The following is a 22,274-nucleotide window of genomic DNA, read 5'->3' as shown; positions in this document are numbered from 1 at the left end:
AATTACAGCAAAGAAAGAATATATAATAGAAGTTGATATATTTTGTTAAAATGTAAAATGTCTATATGTTAAAAATCATGATTCAAAAGGCAAATCATAATCAGTAGGGAAAAACTCAGCATCAAATAAGAAAGGAAAAGAATAGGTAATATCCTTAGTAAATAAAAGGCGCTTAGAAAGCAACAAAAATGGTCAAAGGACATGATTTCATAGAAAAAGAAACAAAAATGATAATACTAAACGTTGGTAAGGATGTGGTAAAAACAGGCGTTTTTATATTCAGAATTGAACATGTAATTTGATACAAGTTAGTAATAAACTAGAGACATACAAACCATATACAATCCAATAATGTTACTTTTTTTTTTTTTTTTTTTTTTTGCGGTACGCGGGCCTCTCACCGCTGTGGCCTCTCCCGTCGCGGAGCACAGGCTCCGGACGCGCAGGCTCAGCGGCCATGGCTCACAGGCGCAGCCGCTCCGCGGCATGTGGGATCTTCCCGGACCGGGGCACGAACCCGCGTCCCCTGCATTGGCAGGCGGACTCTCAACCACTGCGCCACCAGGGAAGCCCCAATAATGTTACTTTTAAAAATCTATCCTAAGTCTATTCTAAGGAAAGAATTAGGAATATGGAAAAATACTTGCATGAGTGGGTGGTTATGGTAGTGTTTATAATAGTGAAAATTGGAATCAACAATAAAAAAGTTAAATCCCGGTATCTCCATAATACAAAACTTACTCGTCTGTTAAAATTATATATTGAAAAAAAAATTATATATTGAAAATGTATTGTCCTGAGAAATTATTCTTGAAAAAATAAGTACATGAAAAGGAGGACATAGAACAATAAAATTATTATTCCAATTTTATAAATATATACATGTATATATCATATATTTATTATATATACACATATTCACACCTTTAGGTAGTATGATTACAGTGATCTTTATTTTCTTCTTGAAGCTTTTCTTTATTTTCCAGAATTTCTACACTGAGCATATAGCGTCCTTAAGCAGAATACACCGAACCGCATTCAGATTTTTAAAATTCTTGACTTGAAAAAAATACAAGTTGACATGATCTTAATGTGACTTTAAGACTGCTTATTTTGAGTAATTAATTCCTTTAAAAAGGGAATTATGACTTAATTAGATTTCTTAAAACTGCATAAGCTGAGTAGTGTTATTATGGTTGTCTACCAGAATGGGGATGTTGTATCACTATGTGATCCGGGTCCTATACTGAGAGACCACCCAGTATGTGGAAAGGGCAGTAGACCAGGAGTCTTGGGCCTCATGACGTTGGTCAAAGCTTTTAACATTCCTCTAGGCCTCAGTTTCCTCCTGCCAAACAGCTATTAACACCTACTCTACCACTTTCACAGAGTTGGTTCAAAGACCAAATAAGAATGCAGCAGGAGTCTATGAAATACAGGCTATCATGGAGGCAACAATCATCATTTAAAGAATGAGCTATTGCCTGCATGGTATTGACAGTTGATATGTATGGTCTTAAATGTCTTTCTTGATAAGGAAGTACACACTCCCTTGGTTGCAGAGGAAAAAACTCCTCCCCACACCTCCTACACTCCGTTGTTTTCGTACTGCACTCATGAGACTGATGGCTAAGAGACCTAAGTGCACAGCCCTTGGGGGGAGGGTACAGAAAGGACAAGGTGCATCCCTGTGTCCACCTCCACCAAAATTCTAGGGAACAGTGCCTGCCTTTTTCCCTCCCTAAGAATAGAGGAAGTGGCACAGACCTCAAATGTTCCCACAGGATCAGGGGCAGAGGGCAAACTCTACATTATCTCTGCACCGACCTACTGGATGGCCGCTTGGCAAGTGTATGCATAGAGATCTCTGATTTGCAGCTCAGGGTAACCAGTTCATTCAGACAGTACACTTATCCCCACCCACCCCTCCATGTGCTACTTTTGTGAGGGCAGTTGTCAAATCTGAGTCATATTATTGTGGACTCCTGCTGCCTGTAGTTATGGAGACGGGACAATCCACAGCACCTCTGTGTACCAGAGCAACTATTCCAGCCACATTTGCTGCAAGGAGCACAGGCCCCCTCGGTCACCACAGGTAAAGGAAGGCTATTGTGGCTGACAAGAAAGTTTACCATATGCAGCCCTGGCTGTGTGTAAGAGACACCTGGGGAGATTTTAAATATCTCATGCCCAGGCCACACGCCAGGTATAGAATTTAACCAGAATCCCTGAGGGCGAGAACCCGGTACCAGTATTCTTAAAGCTCCCCAGGTGATTCCAAGTGAAACTAAGATTGAGAAGCACAGGTGTAGGATCTAACACAGATCTGGGCATCTCCCTGCTCCAGCCTTCACACACACTGCCCTTTGTGGGGTCTCCTCTGCATTCCACTCTCTTCTGAGTGTGCCTTGCACAGTCTGCCTGCCATGGAGGTAACTCAACCCTAAGGCCTCTTTTCTCCTTCAGCTCCTCTGCTAGCTGGTTCCATCTGTTTGTGATTCCAAATCCCCAAGAAGGGATTCATCTTTAGCCCAACTCACCTTTTTGCACCAGACTAGTTGGGCCATGGGATGCTGACTGACCTCAGGATCAGTTACTCTGGATGAAGAACGGAGTCCTTCTTGGTCTCATAATTTCTGAAAAGGGACAGAGGTCATGAGGTATAAAAGCTGGCCACCCTGGTCTGCCCCAGATCTGTTCTGTGTGAAGATGGGGTGGAGTGACACAGTTTCCCTTAACAGGGACTTTGGGATCCTTTAACACATCTGGCTCAATAACAAATCATGATACTGAAATCAAACATTTATAAAGGAACCCATACAAATTAAAGAGTGGCATTTTACCCCCTTTATAGCACAGGACGTTTTTAAGTTTTTTTAAGTATATATAGGATAATAAAATGGATAGCCTGCTCAACTATATTTAGAATGTATGTATAAATTTACAAATCTTTGTCCATGGAATCCTTGTCCAAAGAAAATTACAATTGAATTTAGAATCTAGATATTAGAATATCTAGATATTAGAATTAGAATCTAGATATTAGAATTTAGATATTCATTATTATCTTAGCCAGAGGGATTTGTTTTAGCTTTTATAAGAAAACTTTTTATTGAAATATAATTTACTTAAAGAAAAGTGTGCATATCCTAAGTGTACATCTTGATAGTTTAAATTAAGACTTAATTTTTTTAGAGCAGTTTTAGGTTCACAGCAAAATTGAAGAGAAGGCACAGAGATTTCCCATAGACCCACTACCGTGACACGTGCATAGCCTCCCCCATCACCAGCCTCCTCCACCAAGGTGGTATGTTTGTTACAACTGATGAACTTACTTGATCACCCAGAGTCCATAGTCTACATTAGGGTTCAGTCTTGGTGCTGTACATCCTATGGCAAATGTACAGTGACATGTATCCATCATTATGGTAGCATACAGAGTATTTGCACTGCCCTAAAAATCCTCTATGCTCTGCCTATTCATCACTCCCACCCCTGCCATGATTTTTTATAAAGTTAACACCCTTGTAACCAGCACCCAGGTCAAGAAACCAAACATTATCATTACCCTGAAGACTCCCTTTGTGCCCCCTTCCCGTTACCACTCACCTTCGAGGGTAAACCCTATCTTGACTTCTGCCAGCATAGATTAGTTTTGCTGGGTTTTGTTCTTTATATAAGTGCAATCATGTAGGATGTATTTTATTGCATTCTGGCTTCTTTCCCTGGACTTACGTTTGTGAGACTCACCCATATTCTTGCGTGTTGTTGTAGTTTTACCCAGAGGTTTTGATCCTTACGAGCTAGTTCAGCAAACACAATTCAGCCAGGAAATATGCTCAGGGCTGAGGACACAAAAGTCAATAAAGATAAGCCCGTGCTGTAAGGAACATTCAATCTAGTAATGTAGTAATGACCAGAATTTAATGTAAAGTAAATCCCTCTTTATTTAACAAATGTTTATTCAGTGTCCACTATGGGACAGGCACTATTACAGGTGCTAGGGATAAGCAATGAACAAGCAGATAAAAATTCTAGTGGAAACCCTGTTTTAGTTCCCTGACATGTGCGGGCTAATTCTGCCCACTAATATCTATATCCTACCCTGTTATGCATATGATTCAACATAAGAAGAACTAGTGTTAGAAGCCATTTCTTCTAGTGACTTGGAGTGTGATTTTGAAGTCACTGGTCCAACCACGGGACAGTTTGCAAACCAGTGAGCATGGGAGGTATTTCTCTGTATCTATTTCTGCCTTATTTCACTCTCTCCATCCTTGATGCTGTTTATACAGAATGAAATGAATATCTGGAACCCAAGGAAGACTTTGGATGGTAGCTTACCTTGGAGTAAGGCTGAGTAATCCTCTTGTTTCCCAGAACCATGAAGTAAGAAGAGACAATTGCCAAAGTTGTGACTGAAATCATAAAACTTTGAATTTGTTTGAATAACTATGGGCATCTAATACGTATGACTATTCGATAGTGCTGACTCTTCAGAGTCTAGTGAATCACTTGAGTATAAAGCTATGTATGATGTTGGAAGGAGAAGGGATAGAAGAGAATCCAACATCATTCCAGGAATGATAGCTTAGGAAGAAATGCAAGAGATCATCTGGTTTTGTTTGTGATTTCGCCCATTTTTACAGAAATTTTCAAGCATATATAAAAGTAGGGATAATAGTAAAATTCACTCCCATGGACCCAGCCTCCAATTTCAGAAATTACCACCTCATGCTCAGTTCATCTCTAACCCACTGCTACCCCCTCCTCTCAATATTCTGAAGGAATCCCAGATGTCAAATAAGTTATTCACAACTGTTTAGAAAGTGACATCTCCTAGTTTTAATCCCCTTAGTTAACAGGCTCAGAGAGGGTAAGTCACTAAGTTGGTTAGTGGCAGTTATTTTTAACCCCTACACCTCAAAAATAAAAGTCAAATAGTTTACTAACTGAGAATATTGGACTTTACATAGTACAATTAAACAGTACGTATGAGACATGAGGTGTCAAACTATGTCAAACTTCTGGTCTGTCCCATGACCACGGTCACATTTTAGACTCTAAGTACAAGTGAAATATGAGGTTCTCCTATATGAAAACCTTAACATGTAGACTAAATGTCACTTGAACTCATTATAAATTTGTCATCAGTACATGAAAAATTTATTTTCAGTCTTTATCAACACTTTATCTAATGAATTCCATAAATTAATACTCATTCTAAAAAAATAACTTTGTATTATTTGACCTATAATCACCTCTGTTAAGCCTCCCATTCAGAAAAAAAAATTCTTCGGGAAATTCAACAGGATGTGGGGACGGCTGGTTGATGTTCCTTTTCATCAGTTATTTTGAAACCAAATCCCTGTGGATTTTGAAATTGCAAATAAATTTGTCCAAGAAAAGTATTCCTTTTCAACTATGTAGTAATAAAATGGGTCTGAGACTCTTCCTAAGCCTCATGGTTTCCCATCTTCAGCCTGTTCTATTTTCAAAGTAGGAGGTTAGTTGATTTTTATTAAGCCAGTGTCAGTGGCTTATCTACTATGAGATATCACAGCATAACTGGACATGGAGCTAGTTTTCTAGGTTTCCCAGGCTTGAAACCATGACACCAGTATTTGGCCTGGTCAGAATGTTCCAGAAGTTTCTAGAACAAGAGGGGGAGATTCTGCTAGTGTCTTTGCATGGAAACCTGCAACATGTTGATTTGGCTGTCGACTGCCATACTTGCCCTATTGTATCTCAAAATGTTACCCAGGGCATGTGACATCCGTCCCTGTGAGGAGTGGGGCACAAGGCACCCCTCAATGAGCATTTGATGAGATAATTGATGGTTAAAAAAAAAAGCTGCAAAAATTACCTGAATAAATAACACTGTAGAAGGCAGACATCCAGACATTTTTCCATGCACAACTCCCACTCGTTTCTCTGAGAGATAAAAGCAGCAAAGATTGACAATCTGTCAGTTTAACCGTTTCATTGTGAACTTTTTCTGGGCAGGTTATTCACATCGAACTCATTTGATGTGATCAGTGATGATGCTTTTATTGGTCTCCCACATCTAGAGTATTTGTAAGTAAAATAACCTTTTTTTTTTTTAACATAATGTTTCAGTACAAGGGCTCTGAGGTTCCTACAGTTGTCTGACCCAAAATATTATAACCTATTGCAGATTCATAGAAAACAACAACATCAAGTCCATTTCAAGACATACTTTCCGGGGACTAAAGTCTTTAATTCACCTGTAAGTATGAATGTTGCTATTACTTTTTAAACTTGCCAGTGGGCAATGCAACTTGATAACCTGTGGTTAAAGCACCCACTTTGTGGGTATCCATGAAAATTTAAGAAAGCCAAATGATTTCTCTACATGCACATTTGCCTTCTCTCCCTGCCATTAGCCAGTGTGTGTCCAGGAAACCAGTTACTATTAATACTAGCCCAAACCAGCAATAATTAGGAAAACAATCTACTCCAGGGAAATTGTGTGACTGAAATAACGTTTGTAATTATCTACATCATTACTCACTTCATGAATTGACTATATAGCTTAATTTGATATTCTCTGTTTCTCTTTTTCTGTACAAGCCCTGACTTCATATACATTTAAACATATACTAGAACCACAGGCCACGTCTACACAGCACCTGAACAACATTTTAATAAGAAAAATATTTATTCAATGGATGATTAGAGCTACATCCACTGTTCTTAACGGGACAATTTTACCTCCCAGGGAACATTCACCAATATCTAGAGACATGTTTGATTGTCACAAGTAGAGGATGCAACTGGGATTTAGTGGGTAGAGGGCAGCAATGCTGCTAAACGTCCTGCAGTGCACAGGACAGCCTCACAACAAAGAATTATCCAGCCTAAAATGGCACAGTCCTGAGGCTGGGAAATCCTGAGTAACAGGAACCAAGTAACTCTTTTCCCTTACCCTCCCCACCCCCTACACACACACACACACACACACACACACACACACTCACAGACAGATGTACTTTTAAGGAAACTAGAAGGGCATGGGAAGAAATGGCACTAACATTTGTTAAGTGCCTACTACTATGTTGGCCAGTGTGCTTTATGTGAATTTTCATTTAATCCTCTCAACGATTCTGCCAGAGTAACACAACCCCCGTTCTAGAAATGAGGAAACAGAAGCCTGGAGGGGATATGTGACAAGTGAACTGAGTAGTTATGGAATTATGATAACATCAACTCAATAGCTGAACTGCTATGGCTACTCATCCATTCAGGGACTGTTTCTCAAGTGCCTAATATGTGTCTCTTTAGTGTTAGATAAAGATGCAAGTCATCTAAGCATCATAGTCATTCTGTCGATTTTAACCTGTTGCCTCTCAGTACCTCATTTCCAGCTCTGCCCTTTGAACCTTTATTCTAGGGTGTCTACGTGGTCCTCATGCTGCCTCTACTAGTCCTTGTCTCTACTACTGTTTGGATTTGTAGCAACAGGGAACTGATGGCCAGATGTATTTTACGAAATCACTGCACCTTTCAAGGCTTCTGTATATAGTCATTATAAAATGATGAGGAAAATAATGTTTATAAAATAAACAGTTTGCAACACTGCTTTTCACATCAGTGTTACAATGTGCTGCAAACCTGGCTGTGTATGGTACGAATGCTATGCCATTTGATTACGGAGCCAAACACCACCAAGCCTAATCTTTCAGCAAAAATAAATAAAAGAAATGAAGAAATGGAAAGATAATGGAAGTTCATGACTTCAACTTGAAATCTACTTGATTCACATAAATCCATTCAACATGGCCTGTGTCTAATGGCTCAGCATCACGAGGGGCTGAAGGAAGGATGTAAGACCCTGGTGTTCTCTCTGGGAACCTGGACATAGCCTTGCCGTGCCCCTTAGTTCAACCAAGTATATCTTCTCTCCAGCCTAAGGGCCTACCTCACCTGGAGGGAAGAATGGAAAGAAGGGAAGGAGGGAGGCAGAAAGAGAGAGAAAGGAAGGAATGAGGGGGAAAGAGGGGAGGGGTGAGGAAGGGAGGAAAGTGGGGAAGAAAAAAATTTATACAACACCCTAGTGAAGAACATTCATTTTGTTTGACTAGAGCCTATCATGCCCATCAAATAAAATGGAAATATAAATTTGGGTCATTATGAGGCCCCTTCTTTAGAGGTATGAAGAATATAAGAAGGCGGCACTGGTACAGCATGTGCTTAATACCTAGGAATTTTCAAGCTCAAGGGAACACAAAAGGCAGGCTTCAAAGAGAGAGGCGTGACAATGAAAGAGTCAGACAATGAAAGGGAAGTCCCACCTGTCTGACCGGTGGGTGCTGGAGGTAGGAAGGAGGTTTTAGGAGGGAACAGGTTAAAGTCGATTGAATATGACCCTTAGATCTCTTGCATCTTTATCAAACACTTAGGTTGATTCGTGTGGCATTGCCAATATGAGACTCTTTTGGGTCTGCAAAAATGGCATTGCCATATGGTTCATCCTAAATAGTCTCTAGGATGTGCCACACAAAAATGAATAAAATCCAGCTCCAACCCGGAAGAGCTCAGTCCAGCAAGAGGAATTACATGAACATATATTTTCTCACTGAGTGCCTTGTCCCCAGGTCATGATCTCCTTTCTAATTATGCTGTTCCTCCAGGTGTAGTTCTCTGCTTCTTCCTTCTTTCCTTCCTTCTTTCCTTTTTTCTTTTCTCCTTTCCTTTTTTCCTTTCAAGAAGAGATGGGTAGGGAAGATTTGAAGCCCAAATGTCCCTCTGACGGCTCAGCACATCAAGTTCATTTTCCATTATTTACCACTTATAAATAAATCTGACATTTGTTTGAGCCATTAATTTTCTTTTTAAGATTTTAGAGGTGTTAGGTTTCAAAGTGCACTTTCCTCCACCTCAGACCAATTCTTCTCAATTAAAGGCAAACATTCAAGTAGCAAAGAATTATCACCTCACCCTCTAACCTACAGAAAGAGTTTACAAAGCTTTTTCATATTCTTGACCTCATTACACTCTCTTGATGACCTTATGAAAGATACAAGGCAGGCACTATCCCCATTGGCGAATGAGAACACGGAGGTACACCCTCAGTTTAAGCTGCTCCCCAGTTAGTAGCGGTAAAAGTTAGAAGTTTCCCTAAGTCTTTAATGAGACATCTAGTGCCCTCTCCACCATGTCAATTATAGCAGGACCAGGGAATTCCCTGGTGGCCCCGTAGTTAGGACTCCAGACCCTCACTGCTGAGGGCCTGGGTTCAATCCCTGGTTGGGGAACTAAGACCCCGCAATCCATGCAGTGGCCAAAAAAGAAAGGAAAAAGGGAAAAAAAATTATAGCAGGATCAGAAAGCTTTATGGAGCTGGCTGGATCCTTCCACAGGACATCATTTGAGGAGGAAATATGGCTGGGGAAGGAAGAGAAGATCCTGAAGAGAGGAGCCCTACCTTCACTGTAGTCTCCAAATGCAAATAGTTGGGATTAGACATATACTTTTAGACCCAACTGGTTCCCACCCTGGCCTAACATTAAAGCTTCTCCAAGGGACTTGCCTGAGCACTGATATAAATTCAGTTCATTCCTAAAGAAGCAATGAACTTATCTCACCTTCTTATACATCTAACTCAGTAGACTTACCTTCTAAAGAGACATTAATAGACAACTTAAAACTTACTATATGGACTTCTCTCCCCCTCAAACCAACCCCCCCGCAAAAAAGAGAATTCCTTATATTTAAGTCCTTACAAATCCTCGCACCCTCTCTTGATTATTCTGAATGACTGTAATATTATACATGATTAACTTAAGTGTTTGAATAGCTTATATATTTCAGAAAGGTTTGACTTTTCCTGATGACCATGTATTACTTCTGAAATCAGGGAAAAACTGAATTAAAAAATCATTTATGACCAATGATCACAAAATCTCTAAACATTTTGTACTGGTTTCTGTTAACACCCATGAGGTTTTCGTAAAGGTTCCCTCGGGCGTCACATGAGTGTCCTCGTGGCTAAGGCCCAGTGGAGGCAGGATTCTTTGCATGCATGTATAAAGACATTTGGGGAAAATGTCATCCATGTCTACCTGCTGGGGAGCACCTACTGACTGCTCACCACTGCGGAGGTGCAAAAGATATATACAGCAGTCCCCAAGCTCAGGGTGCCTGTGTGTCTCCAGTTAGTCAGGCAGGATGTCCTCATTTCAGCCTTTACAATGACATGCATGTAAAGAGGGCAGTGCAATATACTGGCTGAGGGGGATCGCTGCCACCAGACTGCCTGGGTTCAAAGCACGGCTTTACCCGTTAATAGCTGTGGGACATCAGGCAGGTCACTAAGCTTCATGGTGCCTCCAATTTCTTATGTGTAATATGGAAGTGATAATAATCATCTGTAAAAATGGGGGTGGGGATAATAAAATACTTAGGAGTACCTAGATCCTAAGGTTGTCGTGAGATTAGGTCAGTTAATCTATGCAAAGTGCCTAGGACAGAGTGTGCTATGCAGTAAACACCATCACGTAGGAATAAACTAAACCTCACTGCCTAACTTCCACTGGTCCTGGATCAGGACTCCGAATGCTGTAGTGTATTTACCCCCTTTAAACATTTTGTATGAAATTAAAATAACTGTACTTGAAGTACCGCAAATTCAGTGAGACACCAACTCAAGCTGAGAATCTGCACTGCAGGGAGCCTGGGAGCACCCCAGATGGCCGTGGGCGATGCTTTCTTAGCAGCAGACCCCAGTGGCACTGAAACAAACGTGCTGTCTGAGCCAGTCTGGTCTGCCTTAGAAAGAAGACTTTCCAGTAGGTTCCATACTCCATAATTAGAGGTTTTCTCAGGTAAACCATGAAAACACCAAAGTGGAGGGAATGGTCATCAGCTCCATTGGGTAGGAAAGCCTGCCTGCCACTGAGAATGCTTGACCCTTCTCAGCTAGTCTCAAGGCAGCTAGGTGCTCAGCTCAGCAGTTTCCCCGGTGTTTTAAAGAATGTTTCTTAGGTAGACTCTGAGTCAGGACCTAGAGAATGGAGCTTAGTGGCAGGCACACTTTGAAGAGCCCTCCTAGGCAATTCCCTGGTGGTCCAGTGGTTAGGACTCGGCGCTTTCACTGCTGGGGCCTGGGTTCGAATCCTGGTCGGGGAACTAGAATCCTCATGGCTCAGCCAAATTAAAAAAAAAAAAGAAGAAGAGCCGTCCTATTGTTTAGGGCTTATTACACAGTGAGGGCTCAGAGGAGGGAGGGCACTTTGTGAGCATCGTGGAGGTGGGGCAGTGGTAATTCACAGGGCTTTGCAATTTCTCCCTAACTCGGTGTCTTGGTACAAGGGCCTAAGAGAAGCATTCTCTGCTCTTTTCTTTGTCTGGATGGATGGCCTTCTTCTTACCAACTCCAGCCTGCCCCATTCATTCATTCATGTAAAAGTAGCTGTTGAGGACTTATATTATGCCAGGCACTGGGGATACAGTGGTAAGAAAAACATCCTTCCAGTACTCACTACAAAGTCATCCTAGAAAAAAAGTAACATTGATGCATGTTTTCTCAAACCTCTCATTGGCCTGTTTTCACTCTCTCCCAATCAGTTCTACCCCTCATACAGTTACCCAGATACAGTGCATACAGTGCAAAACCTAAGGTTGTGATGCTCATTGAGTTTTTTTTTAAATTTTGGAATTCCTTTTTTTTTATCTTTTTTTTTTATAACCAAAAACCCCAAAAAAACAAAAAACAAAAAAACCCGCAGTTCACCCATTTCTCCCATCCCCTCAACCCCACCTCTGGCAACCACCAATTTGTTCTCTGTATCTATGAAGTTCACTGACTCTTAACACCTTGGGTATGTGAGGCTTAGAGCTCTGTTCTTTGGGCAGGAAGCGGGAACTCTCAGATTCACCTGCTGTTTAAAAGAACTGCCCAGGGCAGCAATAAAAACATGGTGCCTCTTCCTGTGTAACCCTAGTGGCTGCAGTAATTCAGGACTTGACTCTCATCATTTCACTCCCACTGTCCTATGACCCAGCCTCCTGCAAGCTCATGCCCTGCAGCCAGTTGCACTTCGTGCTGGTTTCCGGGGGAGGGACGTCCACTTAGGAGAAGTTAGCATGAGGACTTCAGGACACATTGTGCCAGCAACTATATTGAGACACATAACTTGAGAGAGATTCTAGACTGGTCCAAGACCCAAGAAATCTCTTCATTTAACCACCATTCAGTAAAAAGAACTATGGAGCTGTTCTCTGGAATAATCTTCTTTAGCAGCATTTTATTAATTCTGCATAGGCGGACAGTCACAGCAGTTCATTTGTATGGTCAGTTTTCTAAATGTTGTTTCTTGGGCAAAGACCACACAAAAGCCTTTCTCCTTCCTGTCCCCCCCCACCACCACTCCTCCCAGCTGCCCTTTATTGAGAGTAGTCCAACTACCATCCTGAGTTACCGCATTTACTTTTTCTAACACTCTTATGATATGAGGTATTATTACCTCCGCTTAAAAAATGAAAAAGCTGAGTCGCAGAGAAGGTACCTAACCAAAGTCACACAGCCTGTAAATAGTGGAGCCGGGATTCAAACCAAGCTCAGAAAGAATGACTCCAAAGCTGTGCTCTTTGTCACAAAATGGACCATCACTGAGACTGGAAACTTCTGATTCAGTTCCCTTTCTTCTGTGTCGAGGTTCATTGAAAAAAAGCTTTCTAATCTAGTGGTAATTTCTAAAACTCAGAAAAACAACATAATTGACAAAAATAGATTTTAAAAGTTCTGAATGCTTGCACTTGAGAAATCTTGTATTAATTAAAGGAGGTGGAAAACATAGAAGACTTTTGAGAGTGTTTTAAATGGAATGTGAGAGAATTTTCAAGGGCTTTGGAGGCTGACAGCATAGACGCTTTTGTTTTAGTTTTGTTTTTTTTTTGTTTTTTTTTGCGGTACGCGGGCCTCTCACTGTTGTGGCCTCTCCCGTTGCGGAGCACAGGCTCTGGACGCGCAGGCTCAGCAGCCATGGCTCACGGGCCCAGCCGCTCCGCGGCATGTGGGATCTTCCCAGACCGGGGCACAAACCCATGTCCCCTGCATCAGCAGGCGGACTCTCAACCACTGCGCCACCAGGGAGGCCCTTAGTTTTAAATTTTTATTGTGAAAATTAAAAATACTCCTAAGAAGAGTATATAACATGTACATGTATAACGCTGGTTAAAAATAGAAAATTACCAGTACCTAGTACCCTTCCCTGTCATACAGCATCTGTTCCTTGTTATGTGCACATTTCTGCAGTATGGACACATGTCCCTTTCCTTGATACTATCAGGACTGTTTCTTACTTATTACCCTTGATTAGCATCAGAATCATTTTAGCGGTAAGTGAAAGAACAAAAAGAGAAGGAGAAAACAATTCCTGTGATAATAGGGCAAGAATTGGAAGAAGGGAAAAGGAGATGATTAAAGAGGATGAATGGATGGATGGATGGATGGGTGAATAGATGGATATTTATAAGGAAGCTATTTTCTAAGGAGGAATGAATGAATGGAGCTAAAAGGGAAAAAATGTAGAAAAAGGAGGAAACAAAAAGAATGTGCTGGAAGGGGGATAGATCAGACAGGCCTCCAAATTTGAGAGCTGTTGGTACTAAGAGTTGGAGGTTGAGCTGCTCTCTATAGCAAGTGGGGCGGTGGGGGGAGGGAGGAGAAGGGCAGCCTGAGTGAGAGGAGAGAGAGCACATGGAGACCATGGACACGGGGAGGCATCCCTTAGATGGAATGCCTGAGTGTGTGATGCTCATACTCAGTGCTAAGTAGAAAGACCGATGCCCAGGCATCATTCTGTTACTCGTATTTTGGAGGGTTTGCTTGTTTGTTTGCTTAATACCATAATACATAAGGGGTCATAAAATGCATTTATTTCATTTATGACTACAGTTTACATCATTCTTTTTTTTTTTTCCAGGAGCCTTGCAAACAACAACCTCCAGACTCTCCCAAAAGACATTTTCAAAGGCCTGGATTCTTTAACAAATGTGTAAGAGGACCTAAGAAATCACTGATTAATTAATTAATTTGCAGTCGTTAACAAAGAAGCCTGGTGTGGATTATTAAATTTTTTAATTGGCTTTAAATTAAATGAGAATTTTTAAATTGGCTTAAAATTTGAATTTAGTTGGACTAATGTTTGGGTCTCCTATGGTATTTACCACTATATTCTGAAAATATAGTCCCAAGTTTGCCTTTGACAAAGTGTGTGCCTGTATGGCAGGGACTGATGACAAGGGACTTGGAGCGGTTAGGAAGAGGAGGTTTAGATAGAGATTTCAAGATGCCTTTTTTTTTCTCATGAGGTCCAGGAAATGGGGCTACAAAGAAAAAACATAAAGAAGTCTGGGAAACTGACAGAATAAAGATGAAAGTTTACACCCATGGGTTGGTCAGTCAAGAGAGAAATGGAGCAGGAAGTGGGGGAAGGGAAGAAAGTTTGCCTTTTCTCTCATTAGACTGAACAACAGCTCTAGGCTTAATCCCCAGGAATTTGGCTTAAGCCCCAGGAAGGGAATGAACTTAATTATTTTTGACCCTTTTTCAAACAAAAGAGCTTTCAAACTTTGACTTTTAAGCCTCAGAGTGAAAGATCTTTGTAAAGAATTTGTGTATTTTGTAGTAAGGAAAGCAAGTAATATATGCCTAACCCTTTCAAAAGCAATTTAGCTTCAATAAGTGCCTTCCAGAACATTGGAAAGGTATTTAAATGTCACAAGGTAGAAAACAGGAACAAACGAAAGATGTATGAAAACAAAGGAGTTCTTATTTTTCAGGTACTTTGCTATAGAATATATATTCAAAACAACTTTTCTCCAATAACAAAAATTTGAGTCAAGAATTTTCTCCTAAACCTAGGATTTAACTTCAAATCAGTAAGCTATGAAAAACTTCCTTTGTTCCTTGTAGTATTCCCCCCACCCCTCCTCCATGCCTATTACCCCAATTCCTGAAAGATGGTTTATTTCCAAGAGAGTGTCAGAATCAGGACACTTCCAAATAGTCTTGGACAGACCACAGTTATCCGCTCTGGTTTACAATAGCCCAGAAAAGTTGACACTCATTATTCTGGGTCAGAGTATTCTTGAGATATGAGGTGAGTCCTGAGAATGTCTTGGAAGTTAGATGATTCCCCACGGCAGCCTTGGGGATACAGTGTATTTGGGGACCCTCTGGCCCAACCTTGTGTCAACCTATACCCCACAATAGCAAAAGAAAAAACACTTGAAATTGGCTCAGTCTCTCCAAGGAATCCCATAATGGGTTTGGCCTCTTGGGCCTACCTTGATAGGCCCAAACCAAGAATCATCTAAGAAGTGCAAGGATCCATGCCGACTTGCCTTTTAGTAGATTTCTTGGTTTCTTGAATTACCCCCTAAAACACATTTTTAAATGCTTCAACGTTTAAAAAGTATTCATATGCTGTGTGAAAAGTAGGTGGTACCTATCTTAGGAATTTTGTGTGACCAAGAATGGTTTTAGGGAAGAGATAGAGTTTTTGAACAGAAGCAATGCAAATAAACAGAGAACTTGGCGAGCTGGGATCATATGTGGAAATTTAAACTATCTATGCTGTGCAGTTTATTATGGACATGAGCTATTATTGTATGTCTGCACTAGCTCGGCTGTGTCGACGTCACTTCCTATTAAAATTGAATTTGTAGACCATGGAATAGGATCAGGGTTAATTATGCCTGTGAGGAAGAAGAAAAGCAAATAGCTCACTCGATGTAATTAAATATGGTACAACAATCACTACATCTTTCTTTTAGACCTGTGCTGCCCAATATGGTAGCTACACATGTGATCACCAAACACTTGAAATGTGTTCCTAGTGTAAATGAGGAACTGAATTTTAAATTTTACATAATTAAAAAAATTGAATAAAAAACTAAATTTAAATTTAAAAACTGATTCTCTGTTCAATCATTGGAAGACTTTTAGGTATGCTTGGAACAACTTGGGTGTATAAATCTGTTTTTTTCAACTGTAAATTTTGTTAACTCTAAATACAAATCAGGAATTTCTGCTGAAATTTTATTTTCCAAATTGAGATATACTGTAAGTATAAAATACACATCAGACTTCAAAGACTTCATATACAAAGAGAATGTAAAATATCTCATTAGTAATTTCAATATTGACTATATGTGAAAATGATAAAATTCTGTATGTATTGGGTTACATAACATATGCTATGAAAATAATTTCACTTCTTTCTTTTTAGTTTTTTAATGTGTCTGTAGAAAACTTCTAACTACATATGTGGTTCACATTGTATTTCTATGGAGAGCACAGCTCTAGACTGAGCTACCTTTGAATCCAAGAGGGAATAAGTTATGAGGTTCCATTGACTAGGGTGGCCTGCAAGGGCACACTGTGGTCATTCTCTGAGCCCAAAGTGAATGGTCAGTCAGGTTGAAGGTAGATTATGAGACATTATATAAAGCCAGGTGAGGTCATTCTGCACATGTTCATTGCTAAAGTAAAAGTCATGCCTGGGAAGGAAGGGCCCTCGTATATCAAAAGCAGCTGAAGTTTGTCTTTCAGGGACCTGAGAGGTAATTCATTTAATTGTGACTGTAAACTGAAGTGGCTGGTGGAATGGCTAGGCCACACCAACGCAACTGTTGAAGACATCTACTGTGAAGGCCCTCCAGAATACAAGAAGCGCAAAATCAATAGTCTCTCCTCCAAGGATTTTGATTGCATCATTACAGGTAATGTATTCCAAATGATTCCACCTCATAAAATTAAAATAAGGGCTAATTTTTTACATATGCAGGAACTGATTCTTTAAATATATATATTAAAAACCAACTGAGCAATTTAAAAATATTATGAACCGTTAAAATTCACGTGTTTAAAAGCAAAGTAAAATTGTCATTTCACTGTTTCTCTAGAATAAATATATTTCTTGTGGACATTTGAGATCTAGCCAAGGAATGAGGCATCAGCACAGCTACTCATCATCATTTTCAATTTTTGCAGAGTTTGCAAAGTCTCAAGACCTGCCTTTTCAATCACTGTCCATAGACACTTTTTCTTACATGAACGATGAGTATGTAGTCATCGCTCAGCCTTTCACTGGAAAGTGCATTTTCCTTGAATGGGACCATGTAGAAAAGACCTTCCGGAATTATGACAACATTACAGGTACGAAAAGCCTGATCGTATTTTGAGTGGAAAGTTAAGCCACTTGGGCCAAGGGCAACAGGAAAAGATGAATGATATCAGGGAATTCTTTGGGCAGGTTGAGAATCATTTGAATCCCAAATCTACCATTTACTGAGTGCCTGGGATTGTTCCCTAAAGCTTAATTTCCTCACTTGTAAAATGGGAATAATAATACCTAACTTTCAGTGTTGTTATAAAACAATGAGAGCATATGTTCAAGAAACTTAGTATAGGACCTAGCTTAGTAAATATACAATAAAAGGTGGGTTATTTTTCTTCAATGAAAAAGTACTGGACTAAGAATTATGAGTTCTAATCTAGGTTCTGCCACAAGCTAACTGGTCAAGCCACTCACCCTCACTGGGCCCCTCTTTTTAACTATAAAATAAGGAGGTTATTTTAGATCAATGAGTCTCAAACTTTACGGCAAAAGCATTACTTCTGCAAAATGTTCATGGGAAATCTCCTGAATTCCCCTCAGTTTCCCAATGGATTGCAGCAGGGCTTTGTGAAATCTAAACCTTACCTTTGTGTGAGGTTCTTCTTACATGTGTACAGTCTGTCAATTGCTTTGAATGAATCTTTAGACGAGCACTTAAATGAAAAATGAATCATATATTTGCAGACTTTCAGATGGCATCATCTAGTCTAGGATGATGAATATGTGTCATATATGCAGTCATTATCCCCTCCCTCACCCCAGACAGACATTGCTAATCTATCATGATGCTCTTTCTTGCAGAGGACAGAATCCTTCTTAACACAGTTCTCCAGGCAGTCACAATCAATCAATCAATATTGGTATATGGTTGAAAACTAGTGGCCATCTCTGATCTAGTTCCAACCCTCATTGTACAGAAGAGAAAACTGAATCCCAGAGAAATGATTTTCCCAAGGTCACAGAATTACACAGCCTTGAAAAGGGTCCCAACTAGAATAATTTTGCCTATGGATGGAGCCAATTAATAGAAAGAGTTGATCCGGAACTTATTACCTCAAAGCCCTTAGAGCTGCAGTCAGAAAAAGCCTGGGACCAGATTTGCCCGGCTCTCTTTGGATTTCCTAGAGCCAAGCTCCCTCTATGAGATGAGATCAGAATCTACTGATAAATGTTAAACTTTAACAAAGGATATTGAGCTAGGCTTCTGACAGACTCCCATGTAGTTTTCTGAGATTTCCCAAAGGAGAAATCTCATCAGGTTCGCCCATGACTATACCCCTCTTTCACTTTTCTCAAGGATTTCTCTTCCTTCTTTTCTGCCACCAGTGACCTAAAGCTTCACAAGTGGCGTCTCTCTCCTTTCTCAGGAGAGAGCAAGAAGAGTTTATACATTCTAGAGCAAGAAGCAGTTTATACATAGAGCAAACCAATTGCAGGTAGAACCGTGGGCTGCCCAGACTACCGCTCAAAACTTTGTGAGGTTTTTCTAGAACCTTGTGGAATGCTGGCCAAGCTGGAAGCCCTTGTACAGCTAACTGCCCACCCCAGGTTGGGTTAAAAGCGTAGAGACGCTGGTAGCCTTGGGTTTGAATCCCAACTCTGCCTTCTCCTAGCAGCACCGAACCTCTCTGAGCTTCTGTCTGCTCATCTGCAAAAGGGAGGGTGATAATATTTATCTCTTAAGATTGTTGGGAAATTTAATGAGATGATTTGGCAAAGCATATAGTTGGTGCTCAATAAATGGCAGTTTCCAACTCATGATATGTCTGGGAAACAAATGCTTTCTTTCTGTAAGAAGCGAGAGGAGAGGGAGTTCCCTGGCGGTCCAGTGGTTAGGACTAGGTGCTGTCACTGCTGTGGCCACGGGTTCAATCCCTGGTTGGGGAACTGAGATCCACACATGGCTTGGCCAAAAAAAAAAAAAAAAGTGAGAGGAGAAAACTCAGGCTGTAGCTATGTATCCTGAACGTCTAGTACACGTTGGATGTGACATGACAACTCAGTTATTGATAACAAGGCTCCATGAGGTACAAAGGCACAGAACTTCGGGATCCCACTGCCATTGGACCTGATTAGGAAATTGGCCTTTTGCCTAATCAACCAAGGAAATGATTTTGGTGGCAGTTGCATGGCTTCGGCGTGCATCTTAACAGGCTCCAAAAAAGGATGGCCATCCTCCTAATCTCTCATTTGTCTTTTCCAGGCACGTCCACTGTAGTGTGCAAGCCTATAGTCATTGAAACTCAGCTCTATGTTATTGTGGCCCAGCTGTTCGGCGGCTCTCACATCTATAAGAGAGACAGTTTTGCAAATAAATTCATAAAAATCCAGGATATTGAAATTCTCAAAATCCGAAAACCCAATGACATTGAAACATTCAAGATTGAAAACAACTGGTACTTTGTTGTTGCTGACAGTTCAAAAGCTGGTTTTACTACCATTTATAAATGGAACGGAAATGGATTCTACTCCCATCAATCTTTACATGCATGGTACAGGGATACTGATGTGGAATATCTAGAAATAGCCAGAACACCTCAGACACTCAGAACGCCTCATTTAATCCTGTCCAGTAGTTCCCAGCGTCCTGTAATTTATCAGTGGAACAAAGCAATACAATTATTTACTAACCAAACTGACATCCCTAACATGGAAGATGTATATGCCGTTAAGCACTTCTCAGTGAAAGGCGACGTGTACATTTGCTTGACAAGATTCATTGGTGATTCCAAAGTAATGAAATGGGGAGGCTCCTCATTTCAGGATATTCAGAGGATGCCATCGCGAGGATCCATGGTGTTCCAGCCTCTTCAGATAAATAACTATCAATACGCAATTCTTGGAAGTGATTATTCCTTTACTCAAGTGTATAACTGGGATGCAGAGAAAGCCAAATTTGTAAAATTTCAGGAATTGAATGTTCAGGCACCAAGATCATTCACGCATGTGTCCATTAATAAGCGTAATTTTCTCTTTGCTTCCAGTTTTAAGGGAAACACACAGATTTACAAACATGTCATAGTTGACTTAAGCGCATGACACATGAAATCCTGTGGCTGCCATCAGAAACTTTCTACAGTACATGATCCGGATGAACTCAATGCATGATGACTCTTCTTATCACACTTGCAAATGAATGCCTTTCAAACACTGAGGCTGCTAGAACCAAGCACTACCCGTAATCTCCACCCTTTCCTGTCCAGTCCAGTGGTGTGGGAAGTTACCTTTTATAAGACAAAATTGAATTGTGTAACTGTTCTTTGCAGTGAAGATGTGTAAATAAGCGTTTAATGGTATCTGTTACTCCAAAAAGAAATATGAATATGTACTTTTCCATTTATTTATTCATGTGTTCAGAAACAACTGCCAAATAAAATGTTTACATTTTCTTTCATATCCCAAAGGTGATTATTTACAGGAGTTATTTTATTCTTGGTGATGGTATGTTGAGGAAGGAATTTTATACAATAGGGTTATATTTGGATCAAGAATTTATGGTGTGCATAATGAGTGAAGATAAACACTGATACTGATTACTCATCATTTATTAATAGGACGATCAGTTGAGTTTGAACATTCAAAGGTGTTTCTAAAGGGCATGGCTTTGGGGAACATTCTGAGGTGAAATGGTGACAAATGGAAAGAAGGGTAGTGAAATTTGCCTATTACAAGAAGGCTAATTTGACAGTTAGACCCATCCTTTTCTATCTGATAGCTCCAGCTAAAAACATCATTCAGACAACTTAGAGAAGAAGCCAAAGTCAAGATTTTGGATTTTTAAAGGACTGTTCCAGGGCTTTCTAAATGTTTGACTCTGGAATCATCTGACAGCTGACAGAGATTGTAACCTTACAGCACTTGTCTCAGATGTATCCCATATGAAGTCCTCTTAATATGATCAAGGATGCTTCACTTCTAGACACCAGTTCTGATACATTACTGACATACTGCAGAGTGCCTACGAGGCTCATACTTGATTTTCTAAATTCCTGCTCCTGGATCACATGGTATGTTAGCACTTGGCACAATGCCTGTGATAGAGCAGGCTCTTAAAAACTACTTTTGAAGATGCACGTGTCCGCCTGTTATAAACTTAATAATAAACTTCATGAGGCCCTTTGATCTAATCAGTCATACTGATCTGAGTACCTATTAAGAACAGGGTATCATTCCTCTGGTTTGGGGAGGAAAACTGAGGAAAGAGGAGGGCATAGTCCTTGGGGCCTTAGAAGACTAATGGGGGGTTAGGACACAAAAAACTACAGTTAGCAGTGAGTGCCAAATTTCACCTGAACATTCTGATTTTAAGTATCGGGGGAGTATCCACAATGAGTTCCTGCAAGAAGTGGTCCTTGTTTGAACTTAAAGGGAAGACATGATTTCAAAAGGGGATCAGGGCAGAGAAGATATTCTTGGCATGATGTGGTTCTGTGTACTGCCTTCACAGAGGGGATCAGAGCTTCCTCCAACTTATTGTTCCCCAGAATCTTTTGCCAAATGACTAGGGGTGTGGGGGCAGGTGGGACAGACAGCAACTCCACTGGCAGCACATGCCTGGAGAATTTGAGGCATCAGAGGTACACGTAATAGTTACATAGTCTCTGGGAAGCAACACCTTGGGGAGTTATGCATAGAAACCAGACTCCTTTACCACATGGGGAAGATACTAACTCTGACATCAGGGTTATGGGGGGACAAGAAGACGACTTACCCGCTCCCAATCCTACACATAGGGAGACCTGGCCTTTGAATGTCTGACTTTCTTTGCTCCCTTGTCCTATAAGCAGCACATATGTGTTGGAGAACACCTGCTTGGTACAGACTGGGTTTAAGTCCAGCCCTGCAATGTCCTGATTTTGTCCACAGGCAAGTGACATGACCTCTCTGAGCCTCAGTGTCTTCATCTGTAAAGGTACAATGATGCCTACTCAAAGGACAACAGAAGGATTAAATGAAACAATGCACACATGGTGGATTGAATTTTACAAATATGGCCACAACAATATCTCCCAGCCTACTTGCTCTATGAGAACTTCCCCCAACCCCATCAAGAGGTGATGCCTAATTCCCCTATCCTTCAATCTGGATGGCCTTGTAACCAACAGAACGTGGTGGAAATGATGC

At 40.6% G+C, this 22,274-nt stretch overlaps 1 protein-coding gene across 3 annotated transcripts in view; it reads left to right on the top strand.

Annotated features, from left to right (window-relative positions):
• The window catches only part of LGI1 (leucine rich glioma inactivated 1), a 33,678-nt gene extending 13,132 nt beyond the window's left edge, over window positions 1-20,546 (top strand). Inside the window, exons 3-8 of one of the 3 annotated variants that reach the window (XM_067709962.1) lie at window positions 6,007-6,078; window positions 6,179-6,250; window positions 13,950-14,021; window positions 16,583-16,752; window positions 17,024-17,188; window positions 19,354-20,546. In XM_067709962.1, coding sequence (XP_067566063.1) covers window positions 6,007-6,078; window positions 6,179-6,250; window positions 13,950-14,021; window positions 16,583-16,752; window positions 17,024-17,188; window positions 19,354-20,189 — 1,387 coding nt within the window. In that variant the 3' untranslated portion in view covers window positions 20,190-20,546. The remainder of the gene's footprint in view (window positions 1-6,006; window positions 6,079-6,178; window positions 6,251-13,949; window positions 14,022-16,582; window positions 16,753-17,023; window positions 17,189-19,353) is intronic. The other 2 variants (XM_067709963.1, XM_067709964.1) reach the window with 2 other exon arrangements.
• The last annotated feature ends 1,728 nt before the right edge of the window (window positions 20,547-22,274 follow it).

Source organism: Pseudorca crassidens, chromosome 16 (genome assembly GCF_039906515.1).
Source record: "Pseudorca crassidens isolate mPseCra1 chromosome 16, mPseCra1.hap1, whole genome shotgun sequence".
Classification (NCBI taxonomy): Eukaryota; Metazoa; Chordata; class Mammalia; order Artiodactyla; family Delphinidae; genus Pseudorca; species Pseudorca crassidens.
The sequence above is the reverse complement of the archived record's forward strand: the minus strand, read 5'-3'. Positions and strand labels throughout refer to the sequence as shown.